Source organism: Budorcas taxicolor, chromosome 11, assembly GCF_023091745.1.
Source record: "Budorcas taxicolor isolate Tak-1 chromosome 11, Takin1.1, whole genome shotgun sequence".
Taxonomy (NCBI): domain Eukaryota; kingdom Metazoa; phylum Chordata; class Mammalia; order Artiodactyla; family Bovidae; genus Budorcas; species Budorcas taxicolor.
In genome coordinates this window covers 41,217,187-41,234,765 of record NC_068920.1, presented here as the reverse complement: position 1 = coordinate 41,234,765, position 17,579 = coordinate 41,217,187, and the positions used below count along the sequence as shown (strand labels likewise).

At 37.6% G+C, this 17,579-nt stretch overlaps 1 protein-coding gene across 4 annotated transcripts in view; it reads right to left on the bottom strand.

Moving 5' to 3' along the window:
* SUPT3H (SPT3 homolog, SAGA and STAGA complex component) overlaps window positions 1-17,579 on the bottom strand; it is a 399,266-nt gene that overhangs the window by 185,290 nt on the left and 196,397 nt on the right. For all 4 annotated transcript variants that reach the window (XM_052647809.1, XM_052647810.1, XM_052647808.1 and 1 more), the window contains exon 3: window positions 17,392-17,476. In XM_052647809.1, the coding sequence (XP_052503769.1) occupies window positions 17,392-17,476 (85 nt within the window). The remainder of the gene's footprint in view (window positions 1-17,391; window positions 17,477-17,579) is intronic.

Genomic DNA, 17,579 nt, shown 5'->3' with positions numbered 1-17,579 from the left:
AACCTTCTGCAGAATATGAATCTATTCTGGAAACAATACTCTTCACTTCAGAGAATCACAGAATACTCAAAATTAGAAGGGACCTTAGAGATACACAGCAAATTCAACCACTAAGTATCCATAAAAGAATCAGAATTTTTCATCCTCTCCAAACTCTCTGAAGAAGAAATCATTTGAATTTCACATCTCCTACTTTATAACCTATGTGACTTCTGTCAAGTTACTTAATCTTTCTGTTCTTCAGTTTCCCTGCCTACAAAATGAAGATATTTTTTAACTCCCCAGGTTTATTGTAAATATTAAGTAAAATGTTGATTTTAAGAGATGTCATTTTGTCAATGTGTGCACAGATTGAAACTTTAAAAAGAAAATACATTTTTAAAATTTCATTAAGGAATTGCTAAATCAAGGAATTCGTATACAAAGTTTTGGGGGGAAAAGTTTTTTGATCTTTTAAGAAATATATGCTATATTATATATAACTAAATTTCCAGATTAAAAAAATAAACTTTTATTATTGAGAGACATCTTTCTAAGTGTATCACATGCTATCTTTACTTTCTAAAGAGTATTCTGAATGTATCAACTTTTTCTACTTGTTTCAAGCCTTAATTTTGAGTATTAATCATCATGCTTGTTAGAGTGACCACTTGTAAGAGTGGTTGTCTCTGCAATCAATGAACTTTATTAGCAAACATTAGGTATTTCAATACATACTTTCTGGAACATAATTTATAAACTGTATTCTTACACCAAATAGATTCCTGTAATTTTGTTTTTAAAGCAATCATTTTCTCTTAGCTCCGACACTTTCACAACCTCTTGCTGCTGCTTATCGGCACCTGTCTTAGTAACTAATTGCCTTGATCCTCACCATTTCTGCTGCATCTACTCTACTGGAAAAAAAGAAAAATCTATAAACTTCTAAATTAAAACCACTAAAGAATGAGCATGATTTTAGTGAAGTCTACTGCCCTTCTGTTCTCCACTGTCAGATTTTTAGCTGGATTAGAAGTGCAAAGTCGTGAGAGTGGGCACCCTTGTCTTGTTCCTGACTTTAGGGGAAATGGTTTCAATTTTTCACTATTGAGGATAATGTTTGCTGTGGGTTTGTCATATATAGCTTTTACTATGTTGAGGAATGTTCCATCTATTCCTGCTTTTTGGGGAGTTTTTATCATAAATGGATGTTGAATTTTGTCAGAGCATAAAAAGAAATAAAAGGAATCCAAACTGGAAAAGAAGAAGCAAAACTCACTGTTTGCAGATGACATGATCCTCTACATAGAAAACCCTAAAGACTCCACCAGAAAATTTCTAGAACTTATCAATGAATATAGTAAAGTTGCAGGATATAGAATCAATACACAGAAATCCCTTGCATTCCCATACACTAATAATGAGAAAATAGAAAGCAAAATTAAGGAAACAATTCCATTCACCATTGCAAAGAAAAGAATCAAATACTGAGTAATATATCTACTTAAAGAAACTAAAGACCTATATAGAGAAAACTATAAAACACTGGTGAAAGAAATCAAAGAGATAGATAGAGAAATATACCAGGTTCATGGATCGGAAGAATCAATATAGTGAAAATGAGTATACTACTCAAAGCAATCTATAGATTCAATGCAATCCCTATCAAGCTACCAGCGGTATTTTTTCACAAAGCTAGAACAAATAATTTCACAATTTGTATGGAAATACAAAAAACCTTGAATAGCCAAAGCAATCTTGAGAAAGAAGAATTGAACTGGAGGAGGAATCAACCTGCCTGACTTCAGGCTCTACTACAAAGCCACAGGCATCAAGACAGTAACACAGAAATATAGATCAATGGAACAAAATAGAAAGCCCAGTGATAAATCTACACACCTATGGACACCTTATCTTTGACAAAGGAGGCAAGAATATACAATGGAGAAAAGACAATCTCTTTAACAAGCAGTTCTCGGAAAACTCATCAACCACTTGTAAAAGAATGAAACTAGATCACTTTCTAACACCGCACACAAAAATAAACTCAAAATGGATTAAAGATCTAAACGTAAGACCAGAAACTATAAAACTCCTAGAGGAGAACATAGGCAAAACACTCTCTGACATAAATCACAGCAGGATCCTCTATGACCCACCTCCCAGAACACTGGAAATAAAAGCAAAAATAAGCAAATGGGACCTAATTAAAATTAAAAGCTCCTGTACAACAAAGGAAACTATAAGCAAGGTGAAAAATCAGCCTTCAGAATGGGAGAAAATAATAGCAAATGAAGCAACTGACAAACAACTAATCTCAAAAATATACAAGCAAAAAAAAAAAAAAAAAACAAGCAACTCCTGCAGCTCAATTCCAGAAAAATAAACGACCCAATCAAAAAATGGGCCAAAGGACTAAACAGACATTTCTCCAAAGAAGACATACAGATGGCTAACAAACATATGAAAAGATGCTCAACATCACTCATATCAGAGAAATGTGAATCAAAACCACAATGAGGTACCATTTCACACCAGTCAGAATGGCTACGATCCAAAAGTCTACAAGCTATAAATGCTGGAGAGGGTGTGGAGAAAAGGGAACCCTCTTACACTGTTGGTGGGAATGCAAACTAGTACAGCCACTATGGAGAACAGTGTGGCAATTCCTTAAAACACTGGAAACAGACCTGCCTTGAAAGTGTGAAAGTGAAGTCACTCAGTTGTGCCTGACTCTTAGCGACCCCATGGACTGAAGCCTACCAGGCTCCTCCATCCATGGGATTTTCCAGGCAAGAGTACTGGAGTGGGTTGCCATTGCCTTCTCTGAGAACTGCCTTATGACCCAACAATCCCACTGCTGGGCATACACACCGAGGAAACCAGAATTGAAAGAGACACGTGTTCCCCAATGTTCATCGCAGCACTGTTTATAATAGCCAGGACATGGAAGCAACCTAGATGTCCATCAGCAGATGCATGGATAAGAAAGCTGTGGTACATATACACAATGGAGTATTACTCAGCCATTAAAAAGAATATATTTGAATCAGCTCTAATGAAGTGGATGAAACTGGAGCTGATTATAGAGTGAAGTAAGCCAGAAAGAAAAACACCAATACAGTATCAGTTCAGTTCAGTTCAGTTCAGTTGCTCAGTCGTGTCTGACTCTTTGACACCCCATGAATCGCAGCACACCAGGCCTCCCTATCCATCATCAACTCTCGGAGTTCACTCAGACTCATGTCCATCGAGTCCGTGATGCCATCCAGCCATCTCATCCTCTGTCGTCCTCTTCTCCTCCTGCCCCCAATCCCTCACAGCATCAGAGTCTTTTCCAATGAGTCAACTCTTCGCATGAGGTGGCCAAAGTACTGGAGTTTCAGCTTTAGCATCATTCCTTCCAAAGAAATCCCAGGGCTGATCTCCTTCAGAATGGACTGGTTGGATCTCCTTGCAGTCCAAGGGACTCTCAAGAGTCTTCTCCAACACCACAGTTCAAAAGCATCAATTCTTCGGCGCTCAGCCTTCTTCACAGTCCAACTCTCACATCCATACATGACCACAGGAAATGCCATAGCCTTGACTAGACGGACCTTAGTCGGCAAAGGAATGTCTCTGCTTTTGAATATACTATCTAGGTTACTCATAACTTTTCTTCCAAGGAGTAAGCGTCTTTTAATTTCATGGCTGCAATCACCATCTGCAGAGATTTTGGAGCCCCCAAGAATACAGTCTGACACTGTTTCCACTGTTTCCCCATCTATTTCCCATGAAGTGATGGGACCGGATGCCATCATCTTCGTTTTCTGAATGTTGAGCTTTAGGCCAACTTTTTCACTCTCCACTTTCACTTTCATCAAGAGGCTTTTTAGTTCCTCTTCACTTTCTGCCATAAGGGTGGTGTCATCTGCATATCTGAGGTGATTGATATTTCTCCCGGCAATCTTGATTCCAGCTTGTGTTTCTTCCAGTCCAGCGTTTCTCATGATGTACTCTGCATAGAAGTTAAATAAGCAGGGTGACAATATACAGCCTTGACGTACTCCTTTTCCTATTTGGAACCAGTCTGTTGTTCCACGTCCAGTTCTAATTGCTGCTTCCTGACCTGCATACAGGTTTCTCAAGAGGCAGGTCAGGTGGTCTGGTATTCCCATCTCTCTCAGAATTTTCCACAGTTTATTGTGATCCACACAGTCAAAGGCTTTGGCATAGTCAATAAAGCAGAAATAGATGTTTTTCTGGAACTCTCTTGCTTTTTCCATGACCCAGCGGATGTTGGCAATTTGATCTCTGGTTCCTCTGCCTTTTCTAAAACCAGTTTGAACATCACTAACGTGTATATATGGAATTTAGAAAGATGGTAACGATAACCCTGTATGCGAGACAGCAAAAGAGACACAGATGTACAAAGCAGTCTTTTGGACTCTGTGGGAGAGGGAGAGGGTGGGATGATTTGAGAGAATGTCATTGAAACGTGTATAATATCATATACGAAACGAATCGCCAGTCCAGGTTCAATGCATGATACAGGATGCTTGAGGCTGGTGCACTGGGATGACCCAGAGGGATGGTATGGGGAGGGAGGTGGGAGGGGGGTTCAGGATGGGGAACACGTGTATACCCGTGGCGGATTCATGTTGATGTATGGCAAACCAATACAATATAGTAAGTAGCCTCCAATTAAAATAAATAAATTTATAGAATTTTTTAAAAAGTGCAAAGTCAGTAAGATTTTATTGAAAATAAAACATTATTTTCAAAATTAGTCTCAAAATATTCTTCATATGTTCTCTTAGGCCTTTTCTAATTAAAACATTTATTTGGAAGACCTTATTTCTCTTTCCATTCTTTTTAAAAATTTAAAATCAATTTTTTATCAATCTTCAAACATAACTAACATCTTTTGAGTTTCACATTATCTATGTGACTTAGAATTTCAACTTACTCTAGAGATGTATCTAAAGATAGTGCATTCTTAAGAAACAGAATGTGATATATAAATTCATCAAGAGCCATAAAAATGACTAGAAACATTTGAAACTATCAGCGTAAACAAACTGCTCCATATCACAATTGGTAAAATAATATCCCTAATAAAAATGAGGATGAGTGTGAGTATCTGAAGGGATAAAAACATTTAAAAAAAATGAACTATATTTTTATGTGTAGACTAATATATAATACTGGGATCTGAGAAATTATATCTAATTATATCTATATATAACATAGATATATAAATTATATCTAATTATACCTATATAACACATAAGGCACAGTTAAATTGTGTTAAACTAAGTTAAAAAGCTATACAGAAATAATAATGTGATTTTTTTTTAACCCTGGAAAATGGACTATATATCTACAACAAAATAATATATAAAAAAAACTTAGGATATTGCTTGGCACACAGTAGATGTTAACTAATTTTTATTTCCTTTTTCTCTGGGTAATTTTCCATTTATCAAGAGAAACAGCAACTCCATTAAAAGATCTAGGGTTACAAATAAATAAAAGACTTTCAAAGACCTTGGGAAAGATACTGGAGGATAGGAGTCTGAAAACAATTTCTTGGTTCAGATACAGAAGAGAACACAAAATCTGATGGGTGAGAATAGAGCAGCTGGGAGATATTTGCCAACGTAAAAGGCATTACAAGTAGAAACAGATAGAGAAGGAGAGCTCACTGTCTGCTCATCCAGATGGGAGGTTAGTCAGTCACTCTTCATACCAGCAAAGCTTATTCTTATCTAATTTACATAATTAAAGATTATTAGACTAACTCTGCACAGAAGGCAATGGCACGCCACTCCAGTACTCCTGCCTGGAGAACCCCATGGACGGAGGAGCCTGGTGGACTGCAGTCCATGGGGTCGCTAAGAGTTGGAGACGACTGAGCGACTTCACTTTGACTTTTCACTTTCATGCATTGGAGAAGGAAATGGCAACCTACTCCAGTGTTCTTGCCTGGAGTATCCCACGGACGGGGGACCCTGGTGGGCTGCCGTCTATGGGGTCGCACAGAGTCAGACATGACTGAAGCGACTTAGCAGCAGTAGCAGCAGAATAACTCTGAAAACCAATTCATCAGTTCAGTTCAGTTCAGTCGCTCAGTCGTGTCCGACTCTTTGCGACCCCATGAATCGCAGCAGGCCAGGCCTCCCTGTCCATCACCAACTCCCGGAGTTCACTCAGACTCACGTCCATCGAGTCAGTGATGCCATCCACCCATCTCATCCTCTGTCGTCCCCTACTCCTCCTGCCCCCAATCCCTCTCAGCATCAGAGTCTTTTAAACAAATTTCAACAGACTACATCATTTACTAGTTGGCTGATAAATTTATATAGTGAATATCTAGTATGACTTTTAAATGGAATGCTAGATAATTATATTCTATGTATAAAACAAAAAGACCTTTATGATATTTAACTGTGAGTAAACAGGGAATTAAAAGTAGCTATACAGTCATCAAAAAACATGGGTTTTCTTTTTGAAATGCACTCAAAATGGATACTATCAAAAGCATATTATTGACAGCATAAAATATCAAGTCAGTCACACAATTTCTAGTTGGCACAAATCTGTACCTATTTTAATTCAGTGATGCAAATCAATCTGGAGAGAGGATATTTTATGAAGGAGCTGCCTGTCTTTGGTAAATCTGAAATTCTTGGAAACCATGCACTAGGCATTTAATAGGAATTTCAGCCAGAACTGAAACTTCAAGCACAGGTCAGAAATCCAAACTTGGCACAGGAGCCAAGAAGCCAAGCAGAGCTTAGCCTGAGTTAGATAATAGGATTCTAGCTGACCAGCAGGAAATAAATGAAGAACACTAAAGGAAAAGCCTTGACACTCATGGAAAGGAGGCAAGGTACTGTTTTATAACTCTCCTAAGAAAACCATGTAATATGTAACGGTGCTTTAAACTTACTGGAACTGTAAACAGTGTATATTCTGAGATTCTCTTACCTTGAATTCAATAATGGACTATTAACAGAATAATATATTCTAGTAGTATAATGAATACGTCAAGGCTGTATATGGTGACCCTGCTTATTTAACTTATATGCAGAGTACATCATGCAAAATGCTGGGCTAGATGAATCACAAGCTGGAATCAAGATTATGGGGAGAAATATCAACAACCTCAGATATGCAGATGACACCACCCTAATAGTAGAAAGCCAAGGGGAACTAAAGAGCCTCTTGATGAAGCTGAAAGAGGAGAGTGAAAAACCTGGCTTAAAACTCAACATTCAAAAAACTAATATCATGGCACCTGGTCCCATCACTTCAGGGCAAACAGATGAGGAAACAATGGAAACAGTGACAGACTTTATTTTCTTGGGCTCCAAAAATCACTATGGGTGGCGACTGCAGCCATGAAATGAACAGATGTTTGGTCCTTGGAAGAAAAGCTATGACAAATATAGACAGCATATTAAAAAGCAGAGACATTACTTTGCCAACAAATGTCCAAATATTCATAGCTATGGTTTTTCCAGTAGTCATGTATGGATGTGAGAGCTGGAGAGTAAAGAAGGCTGAGCGCTGAAGACTTCATGTTTTCAAACTGAGGTGTCAGAGAAGACTCTTGAGAGTCTCTTGGACAGGAAGGAAATCAAACCAGCCACTCCTAAAGGAAATTGACCCTGATTATTGAACTGATTATTACTGAATGATTTATTATTGAAAGGACTAAAGCTGAAATTCCAATACTTTGGTCACCTGATGAGAAGAGCCGACTCATTGGAAAAGTCCTTGATGCTGGGAAAGATTGAGGGCAGGAGGAGACGGGGACGACAAGAGGATGAGACGGTTGGATGGCATCACCGACTCAACGGACTGAATCTGAGCAAGCTCCAGGAGATGATGAAGGACAGGGAAGCCGGGTGCGCCGCAGTCCATGCAGCTGCAAAGCATACGACACAATCGAGCGACTGAACAACAAGAAGAAGAAGCAGAGTGAATGTACTACAGGAGGAAGAAGAAGATATGTTGAGAGCAGAGAAAGGACTGGAAATTCTTTCCTTGTTGGGGGTCCTCTAGGTTATGCTGTGGCAAACTACCCAGGGGAACTGATGGGAATGTAGAGCTAAACAGGCAGTCCACTGAGTATATGCCCATTTTGTGTAGCAGATTAAAAATTAAATATCTGTCAACTGCAATATTATTAATTTTATTTAATATTATTATTAAATGTTATTAAATATATTATTAAATATATTTAATTATATGTAATATATTATTAAATATCTGTCAACTGCAATGTTATTTTTTTTAAAAGAGGAAATATAATACTATATCTGAAGGCATGAGGTAGTAATATATGAGAGAAAATATGATTCATTAAATAGAAAACATTAAGAACAATCAGAAACAAGTAATGTTCAAAACAATTAGTAAACTTTCCACAGTACATTCTTTGAAAAGAAAGAACAGAGAAGTCAATCACTTTTTCATAACATAGCATGTTCTGTATTGTGAGCCACTCTGTGTGTATGTGTGCACATGTTATGTGCATCCCACAAAAGAGGTGTGCTTTCAGCATGTTTATGCTAAATAAGCGGTGCCTCATTTCCTCAACAGTAGAAACAGACAAATAAGCCAAGAATTTTTTGTCCCAGAGGGTATTTGTGAATTTCTCTGTCCCATCCATGTAAACACAGATGGTTTTCCAGTGTGCTGAGCTACATCTCCACGCTCTGACTTAGCACAAAGTCTGAATGTTTAGTCAGTGAGAAGACTGTTTCCACTTTGTGATTCATTAGGTCCCCATGGTACCTCTACTTCCTTTATTTTATGCAATCACAAATTATATTAGTTTGTCCTATTTTGATAACCCTACTAATTGAAGTTCTGCACAGGAAACTCTTATTACTATTTTAAAACATACTCATAAACCATGGCTGAGGTGACATAAGTGACAGCCCCACAGAAGTGGTGGTGAGAACTGAACAAGTGCCCTGCGTTTATCTACCAGGAAGATAAACTGTCCAGTGAGAAAGCATTACAAGCAAGTAGAGTGAGGAAGGCACGACTCGGTGAATGCTAATACAGATGGGAGGTGTAAGCGATCACTTTGGACACACAAATTTGCTATTAGTTTTCTTAACTAAAGACCTTTAGAATAACCCTGAGAAACTGATTCTGATGTGAAAACACAGGACAACAGACTGAAGAGCTTCCTGGTTGCCTGGTAGATTATGTAGTGGAAATCAATGTGATTCTGAAGCGGAACGGTAGATAGTTATATTTTATGCATAAAATGTAAAGGGTCCCCTGATATTTAACTTTGAATGAATTAAAAAAAATGAAAGCAGCTACGTAGTCATCAGACATCATGACAGTTTGGGAACTTGAAAACATCTTATTATTGACAGCAATCATAAGAGCAAGTCTGTCACACAATTTCAAGTTGGCATATATCTCTACCTACTTCAAACAGAAGTGTAGATGACCCTGTGGAATGGGAGAAGATGGAAGATTAGGATATGAAAATGTCTGCATCTTTCTGGAAAATCTACAAGAACATTTCAATGAATTTTTCAATTTATTTCTAATCTAAGTCCTGATATTAAACAGCCCTGTTACCTTATTATAATTCATTGTAATAGTAACCATTTACTAACTTACAGAAAGTTAGTAACAGTAATACTAAAATTACTAGCACCACTGAGTGACTAAGCACACATGTGTAAAATCTATAACTAACTGAGAACCTACTGCAGAGCACAGGGAGCTCTGCTCTCTGCGGTGACCTAAACCAGGAGGAAATCTAACAAAGAGCGGACGTATGGATACGTGTGACTGATTCACTAGCTGTACAGCAAGAAACTAACAAAACACTGTAAAGCAACTGTGTGTGTCTGTGTATGCGCGCACGTGATCAGTCGTGTCTGACTCTTTGAGATCCATGGGCTGTAGCCTGCCAGGCTCCTATGTCAATGTGATTTTCCAGACAAGAATACTGGAGGGGGTTGCTATTTCCTATTCCAGAGGAGCTTCCAGACCCAGGGATCAAACCCACACCCTCTTGAATCTCCTGCATTGGGAGGCGGGTTCTTTATGACTGTGCCATTCTATTCCAATAAAAATTAATAGAGAAAAATCCTGTGGCTTAAATAATCTAACATGCTCTCTTATACAGTCAGAAGTTTTATATAGATTTTAAACTATATGTTTTGGATTTTCTTCCCCTTTAAGTTTCAGGTATGACCTAAATCAAATCCCTTACGATTATACCATGGACGTGACAAACAGATTCAAGGGATTAGATCTGATAGAGTGCCTTAAGAACTATGGACAGAGGTTAGTGACGGAGGCAGTGACCAAGACCATCCCCAGGAAAAAGATGCAAAAAGGCAAAACGGTTGTCTGATGAGGCCTTACAAATAGCTGAGAAAAGAAGAGAAGTTAAACGCAAAGGAGAAAAGGAAAGATATACCCATTTGAATGCAGAGGTCCAAAGAATAGCAAGGAGAGATTAGAAAGCCTTCCTCAGCGATCAATGCAAACAGAGGAAAACAACAGAATGGGAAAGACTAGAGATCTCTTCAATAAAATTAGAGATACTAAAGAACACTTCATGCAAAGAAGAGCATAATAAAGGACAGAAATGGTATGGACGTAACAAAACCAGAAGATATTAAGAAGAGTGGCAAGAATACACAGAAGAACTATACAAAAAAGATCTTCGTAACCCAGATAACCATGATGATGTGATCACTTACCTATAGCCAGAAGTCCTGGAATGCAAAGTCAAGTGGGCCTTAGGAAGCATCACTACAAACAAAGCTAGTGGAGGTGATCAGAGAAGGCAATGGCACCCCACTCCAGTACTCTTGCCTGGAGAAACACATGGACAGAGGAGCCTGGGAGGCTGCAGTCCATGGGGTTGCTAAGAGTCAGACACGACTCAGCAACTTCACTTTCACTTTTCACTTTTATGCATTGGAGAAGGAAATGGCAACCCACTCCAGTGTTCTTGCCTGGAGAATTCCAGGGATGGGGGAGCCTGGTGGGCTGCTGTCTATGGGGTCGCACAGAGTCGGACACAACTGAAGCGACTTAGCAGCAGCAGCAGTACTGGACATGATGGAATTCCAGTTGACCTATTTCAAATCCTAAAAGATGATGCTGTCAAAGTGCTGCACTCAATATGCCAGCTAATCTGGAAAACTCAGCAGTGGCCACAGGACTGGAAAAGGTTAGCTTTCATTCCAATCCCAAAGAAAGGCAATGCCAAAGAATGTTCAAACTACCACACAATTGAACTTATCTCACATGCTAGCAAAGTAATGCTCAAAATTCTCCAACCTAGGCTTCGACAGTATGTGAACCGTGAACTTCCAGATGTTCAAGCTAGATTTAGAAAGGCAGAGGAACCAGAGATCAAAGTGCCAACATCCACTGGATCATCAAAAAAGCAAGAGAGTTCCAGAAAAACATCTATTTCTGCTTTATTGACTATGCCAAAGCCTTTGACTATGTGGATGACAGCAAACTGTGGAAAATTCTTAAAGAGATGGGAATACCAGACCACCTGACCTGCCTCCTGAGAAATCTGTAGGCAGGTCAAGAAGTAACAGTTAGAACTGGACATGGACAACAGACTGGTTCCAAATTGGGAAAGGAGCGTGTTAAGGGTGTATATTGTCACCCTGCTTATTTAACTTATATGCAGAGTGCATCATGTCAAATGCCAGGCTGGATGAAGCACAAACTGGAATCAAGTTTGCAGGGAGAAATATGACCTCAGATATGCAGATGACAACACCCTTATGGCAGAAAGCAAAGAAGAACTAAAGAGCCTCTTGATAAAAGTGAAAGAGGAGAGTGAAAAAGTTGGCTTAAAACTCAATATTCAGAAAACTAAGATCATGGCATCTGGTCCCATCACTTCATGGCAAATAGATGGGGAAATAATGGAGACAGTGACAGACTTTTATTTTGGGGGGCTCCAAAATCACTGCAGACCGTGACTGTAGCCATGAAATTAAAAGTCGCTTGCATGTTGGAAGAAAAGTTATGACCAATCTAGACAGCATATTAAAAAGCAGAGACATTACTTTGCCAACAAAGGTCCATCTAGGCAAAGCTATGATTTTTCCAGTAGTCATGTCTGGATGTGACAGATGGACTATAATGAAAACTGAGCACCAAAGAATTGATGCTTTTGAACTCTGGTGTTGAGAATCCCTTGGACTGCAAGGAGATCCAACCAGTCAATCCTAAAGGAAATCAGGCCTGAATATTCACTAGAATGACTGATGCTGAAGCTGAAACTCCAATATTCTGGCCACCTGATTTGCAGAACCAATTCACTGGAAAAGACCTTGATGGTGGGAAAGATTGAAGGCAGGAGGAAAAGGGGACGACAGAGGATGAGATGGTTGGATGGCATCACTGACTCAATGGACATGAGTTTGAGTAGGCTCCAGGAGTTGGTGATGGACAGGGAAGCCTGGTGTGCTGCAGTCCATAGGGTCACAAAGAGTCAGACAGGACTAAGCAACTCAGCTGAACTGAAAGTTTCAGATTAAGGTATTAAGTAAGGGCCTTCAGGAAAGGAGAACAAGTTTCTTCTGGTTTCTTCTATATTATATATTACCTTTGACAGGACACTATCAAAGCATTTGACAGATCACTCTTGCATTAACAGCACTAAGTCATAGGAGAAAAAAAGCATATAACATAAAAAACTTCTTTATTATTTTTCTCTATGAACATCAGAGATGTATATAATACTGTTCTCACAGTTTTTTTTTTTTAAATTCCTTTAAAAAACATCATTTTCTTCCAAAATTAAAAACTGAAACTGGAGATGGGAAATATGTCAACAATATGCTGTATAACTCCATCAATGCTGAATACTTCTCTGGTTAAGTATTTTCTGGTTTTTACTGGTTAAAAAGCAGTCTGTGAAAAGACTACAGGGAGAAGTGGCTCCTTAGCTCAGATTTCCATTTCAAAATTCATACCTATGTTGTCAACCATTCCAATTTTAATGTTTCAAGAGAAGCCAGAAATCCTAAGTTTTTGTATAAAGGTGATCTAATTATAAAATGTTGGCAACTAAATTTGTATCTTAATATACTGCAAGTGAAATTTGTAAAGATTCTACGCTATATCTTTGTACAGCTCAAGAGCGTATTACCTCTATCTTGATGCTTACTTTCCTCAGTTAAGTTTAATAAATATATGCTGACTCCTATGAAAGATTTAAAGTATGTTTTTTATAGAGATGAGTACATACAAAAGCATGAAGAACTCTAGACTAGAGTTGTGCAAATTTGTATCTGTGTGAATACTACCATTATCAGTTATGATAATGTTTTAAAAATTAGTTTATTTTTAAAATAAAAAACATCAGTTTATTTAAACTAAAACAAAAACTGTTCATTCCATTCCACTCCCTGACACTGTCAGCCACCAATCTGTTTCTCTGTATCTATGAGCTTGATTTATTTTTATTTTAGATTCCAGTCAGAAGAGAGCTCTTATGGTACTCGTCTTTCTATGCCTTCCTTATTTCACTTAGCATAACAACCGTGAGGTCCATGCATAGTACTGCAAATGGCAAGATTTCATTATTTTTTGTGGCTCAATAATATTCCATTGTGTAGCTACACCACAATTTCTTTACCCATTCATCCACCTATGAATACACACCTTGTTTCCATATCCTGGCTACTACAAATAAATCTGGATGTGCATATGTCTTTTTGAGTTAGTGTTTTCATTTCTTTGGATAAATACTCAGGACTGGAATTGCTGGATGATTATGGTATTTCTGTTTTAAATTTTCTGAGTAACCTCCATACTGTTTTCCATAGTGGCTGCACCAATTTACAGTCCCACTAACAATGCACAAGGCTTCCCTTTTCTCCACCTCCTTATCAACATTTGTTGTTTATAGTCTTTTTTGACAACGGCCATTCTAACAGGTATAAGGTGAAATGTCATTGGTTTAGATTTGCATTGCCCTGATGGTTAATAATGGTGAGCATCTTTTCAGGTACATGTTGGCCATTTTGATGTCTTCTTCGGAAAAATGTCTATTTAGATTTCTTCCCATTTTATTAATCAGATTGTTTATTTTTTTGCCACTGACTTACATAATTTCTTTGTATTTTTTGAATATTAGTCCTTTATCAGATATATGATTTGCAAACAGTTTCTCCCATTTAGTAGGTTATCTTTTCATTTTATTGAGAGTTTCCTTTCCTGTGCACAAGCTTTTTAGTTTGATGTAGTCCCACTTGCCTTTATTTTTGCTTTTGTTTTTGCTGTCAGATTTAAAAGATCATCACCAAGACTGATGTCAAGATAACTGGTCTGTTCTCTTCTGGGCATTTCATGGTTTCATTTGACTCTTTAATCCATTTTGAGCTAACTTTTATGTATAGTGTAAAAGAGTACCCAATTTCACTCTTTTGCATGCAGTTCTCCAATTCTGGCTTTTTGTTAGTTTGTTTTCATCACTAAGTCGTGCCCAACTCTTGCAACCCCATGGACTGTAAGCTGCCAGGCTCCTCTGTCCATGGGATTTTCCAGGCAAGAACACCGGAGTGGGCTGCCATTTCCTTCTCCAGGGGATCTTCCCGACCCAGGGATCAAACTCGAGGCTGCTGCATGTCTCCTGTACTGAAAGCGGATTCTTTACCACTGAGCCACCAGAGAAGCCCCAAAGGAAACAAACAAAAACTCCAATTTTGTTTACTTTTCTTGTGCATTAATTGACTATGTACATGTAGAATATTTCAGGACTCTAATTCTGTTCCATTGAGCTATGTGTCTGTTTTATGTCAATACCTGGGTAGGGCTATTATGAAAAAGATATGAAATAACAAGTGCTGGTGAGGATGTGGAGAATATGGAATCCAGTACTTTAAATCTGTTGTGCTATTTCCTCCTAGTCTTTGTATTTTCATAAAAATTCTCTGGTCCTTCAAATCATTGTTCCCCTATCGTAATAAATCTGGGTGCTTTTAGGATTTATGTCTCTCACAGTCAGCAGTTTGAACATACATTTCTTTGGGCTTATCCTTTTTTGGAGTTTGCTCAGCTTCTTAAGACTACAGATTTATATATTTCAGTAAATTCCAGATGCTTTCAGCCATTATGTAATTATAGATAAAGCCTATTTCCAATAGCAAATAAGAAGATTAAATACTTAGGACTATATCTAGTAAGAAATACATGAAGCCTATAGATGAAAAAGATCAAAATACTCATGAAAGACACAAAAATAGTCTTGGCAAAATGTAGACATTCCCTTTCCTTAGAATGATTCAACATTAAGATATAGTTCTCTTTAACTTGATTTAAAAGTTCACACAATCTCTATAAAAATACCAACAAGCTATTTTACAGAGCTAGAAATTTTAAAACTTAAGTTCATATGGAAAAATAAACATATAAGAATAATCAAGAACATACTGAGATAACATTAAAAGGGGTATCTAGCCATGACAATCTTTAAGATATACCACAAAACTTCTACAATTAAAAATGTTATATTAGCACATGCATAGACAAATAAACCACTGGTATAGCTCAGTTGGTAAAGAATCTGCCTGCACTGCGTAAGATCTGGGTTCGATTCCTGGGTAGGGAAGATCCCCTGGAAAAGGAAATGGCAATCCACTCCAGTATTCTTGCCTGGAGAATCCCATAGACAGAGGAGCCTGGTGGGCTGCAGTCAATGGGGTCGCAAACAGTCGGGCATGACTGAGCAACTAACACTTCAACACACAGAACATGAAATCAGAAATAGATCCCAATATATATGCTAATTTAATAAAGACAGAGGCATTTCAAATCATGAAAGTAGGTGCTTTCTAATAAATGATGATGGTTAGGAAACTAAATGTTAAAAATGAAACTACACAGGTACTGGAAGACAGTATGGATGAAATGTCTCTTTAAACTCAGCATAAGAAAGATGTTACTAACTATAATTCAAAATACAAAGGAAATAAAAGATTGATGCGTTTGACTACATTAAAATAAAAATACTTGTATGCCCCCCAAAAAACATGTTTTATGTTTTTTGTCATAAAAACAAAGTCAAAAGAAAACTGCACAGCAGAAGAATATACCTGTAGCATATGCCCCAAGCAAAGGACTGACATGCCTAACATTTATGAGATACAGGACCGGAAGACTTGATAGGAAAATGAGGAGAGGACGTGAAATCATTTCTAATGGCCAGTGCTGGAATAAGAACTGAGCAATAAACATAAATTAAAATATTACATAATGATTATAAGAGTAAAACTTAAATATACATTAGTCCATACATATGTACATTAAACATTTATATGTAATGGTGATAAAGGATAGCTATTCCTTTCAGAACAATTGCAACTTAAAAAGATAAAAGGAGAGAAGGAAAAGTATACCCACTGATGAATGTTAAATAAGCAATTTTTTTTCAGAGAAAGAATATTTGCATAGTCACAAAATATCTCCCACAAGATACTTATCAACAAAAAAAGGGGGGGAAAAAAAGTAACCTCCTCATAGTGGAAAAACTCAGCACATATCACCTTATCCAAGTTATCAAGGTTAAAACTGTAATAAACATCAACAACATGAATCCACTGATACGATACACAGAGAAGTCCATCATTTCTGTGGTATTACCACCAAAAAGCACAGTCACATTCCAACCATAAGAAAGTATCAGACCAACTGACAAAGAAGAGCATTCTACAAAATAACTGTCTTGTAATTTTCAAAAATATATACGTCATGAAACACTCTAAGAAAAGGCTGATCGCAGACAGAAGACCACGGAGACCTGACAGATCTCTGCAGTGAGTTACCCTGGACTGGATCCTGGAACAGAAAAGGAACATTAATGGGAAAACTGATGAAACTTAAGTAAGCTTGGTAATTTTATTACAGTATGATAGCAATGCTACTCCTGGTTTTGATAACTGTAGTACAGTTGTGCAAGATGTTAACAGAGGAAGCTGAATGCTACCTGAGAATTACCTGTACTATTTGTGCAATTCTTCATACATCTCAAGTACAGGGCAAAAGATCATTTTTAAGTTCTAAAAAAACTACACTGATATAATGATTTAAAAACAGACCAGCGTTATCAGGAGTGGGAGAAAAGACTGATGACACAGGGGTACAAAGGAATGTTTTTGGATGATGGAAATATTTCTATATAATGACTGCACTGCTAGTCACATGACAATACTCAGTTGACAAAACTCACTGAATCATGCACTGGTGAAATTTTGTTACAGGAAATTTATATTTCAATAGAGATGGCGAAAGAATTTGAAATGTTTTTTAAAAAGACATTAAAAAAAAAAAAGTTGGGTTGCCATGCCAGTCTAAGTAGAACACAGAGCAGAGCTACCAAATAAGACTACGTGCTCTTACCAGGTTAATTAACTGAGTGTGCACTACATCTTCTACCAAAACTGCTGTTTCTTGAAGAGGCCTCCGAGCATCACCTAAAGAAAACCTGCAAAGAAAATCAATATGCCATCATTAAGGACTGTAAAACTAAAACAGGCAAAAGTGAAAAATATCAATGATAATACTCTGCTTAATAAAGTACAAATTGT